At 41.9% G+C, this 12,900-nt stretch overlaps 1 protein-coding gene across 11 annotated transcripts in view; it reads left to right on the forward strand.

Moving 5' to 3' along the window:
• Nucleotides 1-12,900, forward strand: part of PXK (PX domain containing serine/threonine kinase like) — a 110,971-nt gene that overhangs the window by 27,487 nt on the left and 70,584 nt on the right. For all 11 annotated transcript variants that reach the window (XR_006816427.1, XR_006816428.1, XM_045990314.1 and 8 more), the window contains 3 exons: nucleotides 247-297; nucleotides 2,361-2,408; nucleotides 12,085-12,271. Coding sequence is in view for 9 of the 11 variants with exons in the window: in XM_045990314.1 (XP_045846270.1) it covers nucleotides 247-297; nucleotides 2,361-2,408; nucleotides 12,085-12,271 (286 nt within the window). In the remaining 2 variants the exon portion in view is untranslated. The remainder of the gene's footprint in view (nucleotides 1-246; nucleotides 298-2,360; nucleotides 2,409-12,084; nucleotides 12,272-12,900) is intronic.

Below are 12,900 nucleotides of genomic sequence, written 5' to 3' on the forward strand. Positions count from 1 at the left end.
ATTTCTTCTTTCAGTTCCATCAGTTTTTGCCTCCCCTATTTTACATCTCTGGTGTTTGGTATATACACATTTAAGATTGCTGTGTCTTGCTGGTTGATTACTGCTTTATCTTGATGGGATGGCCTCTGTCTTTAGTACTTTTCTTTGCTCTGAAGTCTACTTTATCTGATATTTTCAATTAATTTTGATTCTCTGATTTGGGTGTCTTATAACAGGCTCTTTCTTTCCCCTCTTCTCTTTTTTTAGGAGTATATCATTCGGGTGCAAAGAGGAATTTCAGCAGAAAACAGTTGGCAGGTGAGCATTTTTTTTTTTTTTTTTTGTCCCTAGAAAAATGTTTAAGTGTTTAAATAAAAGTCTGACTCAGGTCATCCAAAAATGTGGGAAAACCAAAACATGCATAAATATGAATCCTGTTTCTTTTAGATATAAACCTTCCAGCTTTAAGATACTTATATCTAAAGGCTTTTCTGTTCCCATTTGTTTGGTTTAATTTGTATATGATGTTACCACAGAGAGTATCTAGGAATTTGTTCTCTAGTGTGACCCAGAGTAAGATAGATAGTAGGTAGATTACTTGTTTTGTTCTTAGTAATTCATACTTCTCCCCTGCAGCCATGTGTAGGTGGGGCCCGTTAGAGTGAGCTCCATCGGATGGAAAGGCTAGAGGGGATCGTGGACATCGTACAGCTCAGAGCCTGTGCAATTCATGGACTCCCCATGGACTCGCCATATAGCCCTAAGATCTGTGCTCTTCTGTAGTGGAAGGAGAGAAAAAACTGCCTACTTAGATCCAGAAGTCCTTCCTATGTTGGTTGACTTGCAGAGGGTGGGTGACTTCTTTCTTGGGGCCATTTTTTCTTGCTTTCGTAATTATAATTACCCTCCCACTCTCTGCTACTAAACAGCTTACCTTGTCCTTCAGGCCTGAATCTTAGGTCTCACCCTAAGCAGTCTTGGACCACAGTGGTCCACACTTGGTCTTCTCTTTGCCTGAATTTTCAAACTGTTTTTTTTATTATTATTATTATTTGTTTATTTGAGGGAGAGAGAGAGTGAGAGAGAGCATGAGAGGGGAGAAGGTCAGAGGGAGAAGCAGACTCCCTGCAGAGCTGGGATTCCCGATGCAGGACTCGATCCTGGGACTCTGGGATCATGACCTGAGCCAAAGGCAGTGGCTCAACCATCTGAGCCACCCAGCGCCCTCAAACTGCTTTCTATGTGAATAGTTACACTATTTAACATCTCTTGAACATTTGTTGTCAGGCACTTATTCAGGTACATTAATTCACTCAACCCTTTAAAAATACTTCTGTATGATTGGAGCTCCCTGTTTTACATTCAAGGGTTACTAACTAGGCAGTGGTCACACGCAAATCAGTGACAGAACAGGGTTGGAATCTGTATATTCGCCATGATTAACCGCTGTGTGCCTTTTGCTCCTTTGCACTTTTGAGGGGTGGCCTTCTATTTAACTCTTGGGTGTGTATTTGACAAGCAGGGCAAGAGCATTGTCCTACCAGGGAAGTCAGTCCTTGGGGTAGTTTTCCAGATACAAGGCATTAGAATCCTGGGGATACTTCCCCAAAATGTAGACTCTTGGGCCCCACTGTGGACCTATTGTGGGAGATTCTCCGAGGGCAGAGTCCTAGAAGATTGGTAGGTAATTCTGCTCACTAATATTTGAGAGTCCTCAACAAGCGTTGAAGTCAAATCATTCAAAAGCAAAATAATTTCCTTGCCCAGAGCCTGAAGAGCTAGTGGAATTTGACTCTGGCCTAATCAGTGCCAGCAGCATAACTAAGAAAGAATGTATAGACAATGGAAAGTGGACTGTCTGCCAAGAGGGGAAACACAGGGCGTTGGGAAAGGTGTGGCCTCTCTGCCTGCAGGTACAGTCCTATCTCTAGAATGGTGGGTTCTCAACTGGGGGAAGTTTTATCCAGGGCAAGGATGAAAGGACCTCAAAGCTGTTCACTTCCTTTTACTTTGATTTCATGTTCAGTAAAACTTTTTTGGGTGGGGCCATAAATCATTAATTCATCTTTCCAGGTGCCTGGTTAATGAGAAAGATATTTAAAGGGCTATTCACCCTAAAAACAAATGCATCATCATTCTCTTTTACCTATTGGCATCTTGTGTGTTTGACTGGTGTTAACTGGTTTCCCATGGGCCCAGCTAGCTCTGGGCACTGATAGGTCTGTTTTCTGGGCCTGTCAGTTAAGCAAGTTAAGCACCCGGTATAAGCCCTCCTACCTTTAGTTCAAGTGCCTCAGCCCTAGAATGCCAATAAATATTAAATAAGGAAATGAAAAGAGGTGGTCTTTACCGAATGAAAACACCGCTGTCTTGTCTTACAGATCGTTAGGAGATACAGCGACTTTGATTTGCTGAACAACAGCTTGCAGGTAAATATTTGAAAACACTAATGACGCACGGTCATTGCTTGGGGTGTCCTAGAAACTGGTTGGAAAGGGCAGTATCAAGAACAAAAACTAGCAGATCTTCCTGGTGGAGGATATAGACTTATACTTTAAACAGATGATGTGTGGCTCTAAAAATAAACTTTGGGAAATAAACATCTGATTTACAATAGTCACAGGCAAGTGAGTGCGAGATGACATCCTTACCACAGTCGTGGGATGCTGTGTGTCCTCTCCTCCGCACAGATAAGGAATGACTGGCTGGGTTGCTGGAGTCATTCACTTAGAGCTGGGACTGTCTCAGACTCTCACCACTGAGCTAGACTGCATAGTCAGCCTTGCAGATCAGTACTCAGCAGGAGCTAGAGATAGCCTTTTTCAGTGTAACTTTTTTCTCTTAAATACCTATTTCTAACTCCCTATGATTTAAATGTTCCTAACTTGGTGGCCACAATGGAAAGAGGGATGAGCTACAGAATCTTTTCTGGAAATAGCTGTGCTGGTCATGATGGAAGGGTCTTAGAGGGGCGTTAGCACCATAGTAAGTACTGGCAGTAGCAGCCACATCCCCATTCAGCAGATTGGTCTTCAAGTGCCATGGGTGATTGCAGACCGCTGGGCCTGGGTCACATCTCAGATGATTGATAACGTAAACCCTGAGCAAGTGCGCTTGGCTTACGACCAGTTCAGCCAGGAGGTGAAGCACTGTTCTCCCTTCATTGATGAGCTTGTCATCACTTATTACCTAGTCTGAGTGACCACTGGTCCTGTCCACGAAGGTCAGGAGGACTGCTGGCTGAGAGCGAGCGCATGCTTCCTTTCCTTCAAAATGCCACGGTTATTGATCAGGCTTTGGAAAACAGCATATGTAGAGTCCAAACTACAACATTATTTACAACCCTGCTGAAAACAGAAATGCCTAACTTGCTCTCTGATAGAATTGGCCTGAGTGTCTGCAGACCTTTATGTAATTGACAGATGGTTGTGTATTTGACAGATTGTGTCTCTTTAAATTTTAATTATAGTACGACCAATTTAAATCTTCAGATAAAATATTGGGAGAGATCAAATTCTCCTTATTGATGGGTTTAATTGGTGTCATTTATGGATTTTTATAGCATATCCTTTCCACTTAGACAAAAGCTGGGTCTTTGATGATGTGGATAAGGCACCAATGTATATATAGTTCATTCCAACAGTGGATTTTCTCCACAAGTCTCTCCAGACGTTCCCAGGCAGTATTTCCACAATGGCATTTGGGAGTTAACATTGAGCCTACTATGTGTTTTCACCTTGATGCACAAGAGAACCTTTGTCCAGCGATCTTCATACAGTGTCATTCAGCCAGGACTGAGGAGGACTCATGGGAGGAATGGCTCTGAAATTGAAATTGTCTAGGCCTAGCCCCCAAGAATGGGTCAGGGGCAGGGGAGAGGGTTTTTTCCCCTCTTTGTTTTTGCTTAGGGGATGTAAGGTTGGATCTCTATGACGATTCAGTTATGGCCTTTTTAATATAATAGAATTTTATTTTTGCTTCAGTATAATTTTCCCTTTGAAAAAAGTCACTTGAAAATAGGCACTATTTTCACTTTGAAAATAGGCACTTTCACTGTGCATTTTATTTCAAATGCAAATATCCACGTGTATTGATGTTGGCTTATGCTGGGCAGGATATGGCCAGACATCATTTCAGTGGGAGGTTTTTCTAGATCCAAGTAAACAAACAGAAGAAAGTACATACAGCTTTTTGGCAAGAAAATAATTTCAAAACAATCTCCATAAAACAGACCAAAAAGACTGTAAAAACCACAGAATAAAACTGTGACCATGCTTTTTAGTGTCTGATTACCCTTTCTGACGGATAAATGAGTTCCTGCTGAAGAAAGAGAAATATAATACACATACACAGAGTTGTCTGTCTCCAATAGGAGAGATGCCAAAGTGGGAAAAAAAAAAGCAGAATGTAAAATGATACATGCAAAATAATAGAATTACATGAAATGTTTAGAAAGAAAGATTGGAGGGAGATATGCCAAACTCTTAACAATGGTAATCTCCAGGTGGCAGGACTATGGGTTTTATGGTTTTTTTTCTGGCTCTTTATAGTGTTTCATACTTTCCAAGTTCTCTATAAACAAGCAGATATAAGCCAAATAAGCAAAGCTAAGGAAGGTGCGTGTTCATAACTTTATATAATGAGCATATTTTGTGGTAAAGAAGAATCACTACCTTATTTTAAAGATTTATTTATTTATTTTAGAGAGGGAGAGAGGGTGCCTGTGAGTGGGTGGGAGGCAGAGAGAGGGGGACAAGCAGACTCCCTGCTGAGCAGGGGAAGCCTGCTGGGGCGGGCAGGGGAGTGCTGATCCCATGACCCTGAGGTCATGACCTGAGCCAAAACCAAGAGTCAGTTGCCCAACTGACTGAGCCACCCAAGCGTCCCTGAATCACTAACTTATTTTAAAGGCAACATGAAATGAGTAACCATCCAGGGAGACCACATACAGCAAAACAAAAGAGAGGACCAAGAGCTGAAATGATGGGAAATGAGCCAGGAATGCTCATGTTGGGAAGGAACCCAGACCCTGCCCCTTTCAGCAGGGAGACCTTGGGTCATTTATTTTCTCTCTCCATCCTCACTTTCCCCATCTGAAACAAGGGTTTGAACCAGGTGACTTCTCATGTCTGTTGTAGCACGGATGCTTTGTGATTTGAATTTCATTGCCCACTGTTGATATAGGAGAGACTCTGCGGTACACTGGGGGGATATTGGGACAAATTAAGGGTCCGTTGAAAGCTTAGAACTCCCTAGAATACTCAATGGAATATAGTTGAAAGCAATTTGTAGACCACTGAGATCTGATCATGAAAATGAAGGATTAAAAGATTCAGAGTTTGAAGGTTCCTCCTCCAGACAGAACTAGTTTTCTTGAAACTACAGTATAGTTTGTCATGTACTTTAGAGGCCTCTACGAGCGGGTCAGATTATGGGATCTAGAACTCACTTTGACGATTATTCCTCTTCGCCTTATCATTCTGCGGGTAAAATGGATGTGCCTTTGGGGATTTATCCACTGACTTTCTTATTCCCTTCCCTGTACACAGGGAACTCAAGAAGGGACTCCGTAGGACATGTTAAAGAGGAAAGCTCTCAAAAATGGGATGGTGAGGGGCTCCTGGGTGGCTCAGTGGTTTAAGCCACTGCCTTCCGCTCAGGTCATGATCTCAGGGTCCTGGGATCGAGTCCCGCATTGGACTCTCTGTTTGGCAGGTAGCCTGTTTCCCTCTCACTCTCTCTGACTGCCTCTCTGCCTACTTGTGAGCTCTCTCTGTCAAATAAATAAGTAAAATCTTTAAAAAAAAAAAATGGGATGGTGAGGGACACCTGGGTGGCTCAGTGGGTTAAACCTCTGCCTTCAGCTCAGGTAATGATCCCAGGGTCTTGGGATCAAGCCCCGCATTGGGCTCTCTGTTTGTCAGGGAGCCTGCTTCCCCCTCTCTCTGCCTACTTCTCTACCTGCTTGTGATCTCTGTCAAATAAATAAATAAATAAAATCTTTTAAATAAGTAAGTAAATAAAATGGGATGGTGAGCTGTCATGGTTTGACTCCATCAGTGTGGCGGTGTCTAGGAAATCATTGCCTAGAGACTTGATTGCTCTCTGTACTAATATTCTCTTTCCCTCCCTCCTAATGAGTCATTGGACTTCTAAATTTTATATTCTATAATTGGCAAACATTTCAGAAATTCTGGGAGAAAGCTGAAAAAGTAAGTATCTCTCAAATGCTAGTCTTTTTTAAAAGGCAAGCTTTTAAAGTAACACATATTACATACTAGTAATGCTTGTAGAAATATTTATTGTGAGATCTTCAGGCAGAGCAGGAAACAACCTCCGGTCTGTCCAGCTGACCAGCGTAGTAAACATAGCAGAGATACTATAATTGCAGCTGTTGGCAAAGAATACTTTGTTTCACCTGATGATTTGGGATCAGGTGGTGGGATGAGCTGATGGGATGTCTGGGCAGATCAGTACATTTTCCTAAAGTGAAATGAAGCTTGAACAAATAGATTGATGGAAGCTTGAGGGCCACAAAGTTCAAAACAAATACCTTATCGAACTCATTTTCATATCCTCACCATGAATGAAAATAGCCCTGTTGGGGTTTGAATCTGATGATATAGATGTGACTCTCCATTCTGTCAATTTTTTAAAAAAAGATTTTATTTATTTGACAGAGATCACAAGTAGGTAGAGAGGCAGGCAGAGAGAGAGAGAGAGAGAGAGAGGGAAGCAGGCTCCCTGCTGAGCAGAAAGCCCAATGCAGGGCTTGATCCCAGGACCCTGGGATCGTGACCCGAGCTGAAGGCAGAGGCTTTAACCCACTGAGCCACCCAGGCGCCTCAACTCTCCATTCTGAGTCGTGTGGATTTCATCTGGGTATGCTGTCAGGCGGGAAGTGCAAGCAAACGGGCTGATATTGGTACATGTGTATACACACACACACACGCAAGGTATATATATATGTATATATAAAAATACACAATATACATACATATACATATGTAATATACACACATATACATATATAAATATTTATATACATATATATATTTAAGATTTATTTATTTGAAAGAGAGAGACAGAGCATGGGGAGGAGGGACAGAGGGAGAGGGAAGGAGAATCTCAAGGAGCTGTCTGGAGCAGAGTCTGATGCAGAGCTCGATCACAGGACACTTTTAAGACTTTATTTATTTATTTGAGAGAGAGAGAGAGCACAAGGGAAGGGGAAGGGGCAGAGGAAGAGGAAGAGGGACAAGCAGACCCCCAGCTGAACAGAGAGCCTGACTCAGTGCTTGATCCCAGACCCTGAGATCATGACCTGAGTCGAAGTCATTTAGCTGACTGTGCCACCCCACCCCGCAAGAGATGGACACTTAACTGACTGTGCATTTTCATGGTAATTTTTAAGAATCCTTGCTGTGTATATGGTCAGTTTGATAAGCATGAATTTTTCTTTCCTTTTTAATTAAAAAAAGTGGTAAATGAGAAGTGTAAACATTTCATAGTATAGAAAATTTATTTATTTTTTAAAGATTTTATCGATCTATTTGTCAGAGAGAGGGAGAGAGAGCACAAGCAGAGGGAGAGGCAGGCAGAGGGAGAAGCAGGCTCCCTGCTGAGCAGGGAGCCTCATGTAGACTTGATGCCAGGACTCTGGGATCACAGCTTGAGCCAAATGCAGATGCCTAACCAACTGAGCCACCCAGATGCCCATAGAAAAATTTATTGACCAATCCACTCCCAGAGTTAACTGTTCTCAAGGAGATAGTGTGAGTCCTTTTAGACATTTTTTTTCATGCATATATAACCATATCCATGGGCTTAAACACACACATACATACATGCACACACACAAATGAGATTATATTCTGCAACTTAAGAAAATAATTTTCATTTATTTATTTATTTATTTAAGATTTTATTTAGTGGTACCTCGGAGGCTGGCAGTTAAACGTCTGTGTTGGGCTCAGGTAATGATTCCAGATCCTGGGATAGAGTCCTGTGTCAGGCTCCCTGCTTAGCCCCACTCCCTTCTCCCTCTCCCTCTGTATGTTCTCTCTCTCTAAAATAAATAAAGAAATCTTAAAAAAATAAAGAATTTATTTGAGAGCAAGAGCGCATGCAAGGTGGGTGGGTGGAGGGATGGTAGGGTAGGGAGCTGACTCCCAGCGGAGCAGGGAGCCTGATGCAGGGCTTGATCCCAGGATCCTGGGATCATGACCCGAGCCCAAGGCAGATGCTTAACTGAGCTACCCAGGCACCCCAGTAAAAGAACTTTTAAAAGAAATAGCAGTTGTGTTTTTAGTAGTACCTTTGATTACTCTGTATTACTCAATGCTCTGGAAAAACAACAACAAAATAATAATAAAGTGATTCACTTGAATGTGTACTAGCTGAGTGATGTGCTTTCTTCTTAAGTATGCTTTTTATTTAGTTAATAAAGAAACTGCTATTTGGTAAAGCCTAATTGTATGAATGAGGAAAATGACTTGAAATACATGTGTCTTATCTGGCAGTGAATTATGCCATGATAGAAAATTCATTCTAAGTATGCTCTGACACATTTTCATAATTATGTTGGAGAAATAGGCAATTTAGAATTGTCAGCCAACCTTTTCGTCTTGTCCAATGTTGAGTTCAAGGTCTTCACTGTTTGACAAATACAGAGTGGAACAGCTAAGTTAGGTTTGCCCACACGGGTGGTTTAGATTACATCCTTTCCTGAATTAAAGATGCCCTTCTCTTGAGACCTTCCTATCAATCAATATGCATGTCTCACTTGGGCTATTCTAATTTAAGCAAAAGTATAGAATACAACTTCTCTTTGAAAGTGATTTTGCTCATTAAATTAAGATACCAATCTGATACTTTTTTTAACAAAGATTTTATTTATTTATTTATTTGTTAGAGAGAGAGAGCGCGTGAGTGCGCACAAGCAGGGGGAGCAGCAGGCCCAGGGAGAAGCAGGCTCCCTGCTGAGCACGGAGCCTGATGTGGGACTTGAACCTAGGACCTTGAGATCATGACCTGAGCCAAAGGCAGGCACTTAATAAACTGAGCCACTCAGCTACCCCCAAGGAACACTTATTTTTTTATTTTTTTATTTTAATTTTATTATTATTATTATTTTTAAAGATTTTATTTATTTGTCAGAGAGAGTGAGCGCAGGCAGACAAAGTGGCAGGCAGAGGCAGAGGGAGAAGCAGGCTCCCTGCTGAGCAAGGAGCCTGATGTGGGACTCCATCCCAGGACGCTGGGATCATGACCTGAGCCAAAGGCAGCCGCTTAACCAGCTGAACCACCCAGGCATCCCTATTTTTTTATTTTTTGAAAGATTTTAAAATTTACTTATTTTTGAGACACACAGAGAAAAAGAGCATGAGCAGGGAGAGAGGCAGAGGGAGAAGCAAGTAACTGACTGAGTCACTCCAGCTCTCAGGAACACTTAAAACAAATTTTTTAAAAGATTTTATTTATTTATTTGAGAGACAGAGATCATAAGTAGGCAGAGAGGCAGACAGAGAGAGAGGGGGAAGCAGGCTCCCCGCTGAGCAGAGAGCCCGATTTGGGGCTCGATCCCAGGACCCTGGGATCATGACCTGAGCCAAAGGCAGAGGCTTTAACCTACTGAGCCACACAGGCGCCCCTCAGGAACACTTTTAACATAAAAGATATCAATGAGAACAAACAGGAGAAAAAGAAAAGAACCTTCAGGAAGCAGAATATATGCATTAAGAGGAACATCTCAGGCTCTTCAGAAAAATGATCTTTTATGATCTCAGAGAGATAAGAAATTGCATTACATTCAGGATGCTAGTAAAGAAAAGAGTAATCAGAAATAATAAAAAAAAAAAAGATAATAAAAGTGAAACGTCTGGGGTGCCTGGGTGGCTTAGTGGGTTAAAGCCTCTACCTTCGGCTCAGGTCATGATTTCAGGGTCCAAGGACCGAGCCCCTCATCGGGCTCTCTGCTCAGCGGGGAGCCTGCTTCCCCCCTCCTCTGCCTGCCTCTCTGCCTACTTGTGATCTATCTCTGTCTGTCAAATAAATGAAATCTTTAAAAAAAAAGAAAGAAAGAAAGAAATGAAACCTCTTTGGAAGAGCTGAATGATAAAGGAAATATTCCTGAAGACTTTTTTAGTAGGAAAAAAATATTGTCTCACAAAGGTAGAAAGTAGGAGAGAAAAGGTGAGAATAGAGGACCAGTCCAGAAGACCGAACACTGGAATAAGAGTTCCAGGAAAAGAAAGCAAAGGGTATAGAGGGGAAGAAATAATGACCTAATACCAGAAAATACCAAAGAACAGAAGGATGTTTGTTTCCAGATAGAAAGGGCTCAGTACGCAACACAGAGGATGAAAATAGATCTGGAGAAAGGCCCATGGCATTCACAAACTGGGGTCAAGGAGAAGACCCTAGAAGTTTACAGGGGGTGGGGTGGGGGCAGGGAACAAAAACGGGAAGGAAGAATCTACTGCTAATAGCAGCACAGAAGCTAGAAGACAATAAGGTAGTTCTTAAAGATTCGGGAGGAAAAATATTTCCAACTTAGAATTCTATATCAAGATTCTCTATTATTCAAGTGTGAAGGTAGAATAAAGACATTCACACATGCAACTTTTCAAAAAAAATTGACCTCCCTAGCTCCCTTTTTAGGAAGCTGTCAGAGGGTATCCTCACCAAAATCAGGGATTCTTCTACAAAAAAGGAAGGTATGGATCTAGAAGTGGGGTTCAGCAGGAGAAAGGCAAGAGCATCCCTAGCGTGATGTGTCAGGACACCAGCCCGTGGGGGGAGGGACCACCAGTCCTGCTTGGAGCAGGCAGTCCTCAAGAAGATGAAACTGATGCATCTTTGTGTCTGAATATGTTGAGAAAATGCTTAGATGGAGAGTTTGGAGTTGAACAGAAAACTAAAACAAACAAACAAACAAAAAAACCAGCTTATATAAAGGAATTGTAGGCATGGCTTTCTGGTTCCATGGTGTAAATCACCTAATGTAAACAGGAATATTGCACTAAATAAAATTATAACTATATTGGAGGGATTACGAATAGGTTGCATGTGGAGTGAGAAGAGGGTGAAAGGGAACTTAATCTGTAATGGGAAATTAATAGATTAATACCCAACAGTGAAAATCAATTCATAATGAACCCTGTGCCAAAAAGATGGGCTGAGAGAATTCGATGTGGCTGTCTCTGGGGAATGGATAATGGCTTGGTCACCTGTTGGCAGAGGTGGTTGGGGAGGGGAGTGTCGCAGGGCTGCTAATAATAAAGATTCTTTGATTCTTCGAAATGATATGCATATATAAGTTTGATAGAAAAACTTTTTTTTTTTAAGATTTTATTTATTTATTTGACAGAGATTACAAGTAGGCAGAGGGGCAGAGAGAGAGGAAGGAAGCAGGCTCCCTGCTAAGCAGAGTGCCGGATGCGGGGCTTGATCCCAGGATCCTGGAATCATAACCTGAGCTGAAGGCAGAGGCTTTAACCCACTGAGCCACCCAGGCGCCCAATAGAAACACTTTTTAAAAAATTGGATTAAACCGCTGCCTTCGGCTCAGGTCATGATCTCGGGGTCCTGGGATCGAGCCCCGCATCAGGCTCTCTGCTCCGTAGGGAGCCTGCTTCCTCCTCTCTCTCTGCCTGCCTCTCTGCCTACTTGTGGTCTCTCTCTCTGTCAAATAAATAAATAAAATCTTTAAAAAAAAAATTAAATTTTGGGGCCCCTGGGTTGCTCAGTAGGTTAAGCCTGTGCCTTCGGCTTAGGTCGAGATCCCAGAGTCCTGGGATTGAGCCCCATGTCGGGCTCCCTCCCTGCCCAGTGGGAAGCCTGCTTCTCCCTCTGCTTATGTTCCTTCTCTTGCTCAATCTTTCTCTGTCAAAGAAATAAATAAAATCTTTTTTAAAAATTACATTTTAAAGTTGCTATGCTTCATATAGCATTTTATGAATTCTGAGTTGCAATTTTTTTCACATTTTTATCATAGCACTGAAATCAGTATGCATCTCAATGAAATGTCGTGGCTCAGGATTCTGCTATTATATCTTCTGTGAAGATGACAGGAGTATAATACTTTTTCTCTTCTAATTAAAGATTGCAGGCCTCAGTCTACCTCTTCCTCCCAAAAAATTGATTGGTAACATGGACCGTGAATTCATAGCTGAGAGGCAGAAAGGTCTGCAAAACTATCTCAACGTTATCACCACAAATCATATCTTGTCTAATTGCGAGCTGGTTAAGAAGTTTTTAGACCCAAACAACTACTCTGCAAACTACACTGGTAAGCAAAGCAATCTCTGAGGTACGGTTGCATGACTGTAGAGACACTGTTCTTTGCTGGCGACAACATGTGGGAGAAGTTATTTCCAAATGGGGCTGTGTGTACATTTGTTATAGGTCGTTATCTGCTTATTAATACTTTACCCAATTGTAATTTACTGTAAGTATAAGAAGAAAATAATTACTTCTAAAATGTTTGTGATGTTTGCACAGAAGAATATGAAAGAGAAGTTATTGGGTCCTATACTTAGTCTTGTCTTTCTTATCTTCCCTGACAGAAAAGAAAGTAAATAATCCACAATAATCTGTACCATACTCTCAATTTGATTTTTATTTGGGTCTGTTTCTGTATTTACAACATACAGTATGTCTGGTTTTTCTGGGTGTTGCTTTATACCACGTGGTTCCAAAGGGTCCTTTCTGTGTCTTCCCATTTGCACCCAAGGCAAAGCCTGAGGAGGAGCTAGTTTCTTCCAGACCTTCCCTGGATCAGTCAGGGACTGAGGTGGAAAGGGTGCCAATTACACACAAAGCTGGCATCAATGACCTAAGCCTCTTGTCAGCAGAATGAGTGATTAAACATTCAGTGTTCCCTGGTGTGGCCTTGAAGAGACCAATGGAAACCGTCAT

Source organism: Meles meles, chromosome 20 (genome assembly GCF_922984935.1).
Source record: "Meles meles chromosome 20, mMelMel3.1 paternal haplotype, whole genome shotgun sequence".
In the NCBI taxonomy this organism is placed as follows: domain Eukaryota; kingdom Metazoa; phylum Chordata; class Mammalia; order Carnivora; family Mustelidae; genus Meles; species Meles meles.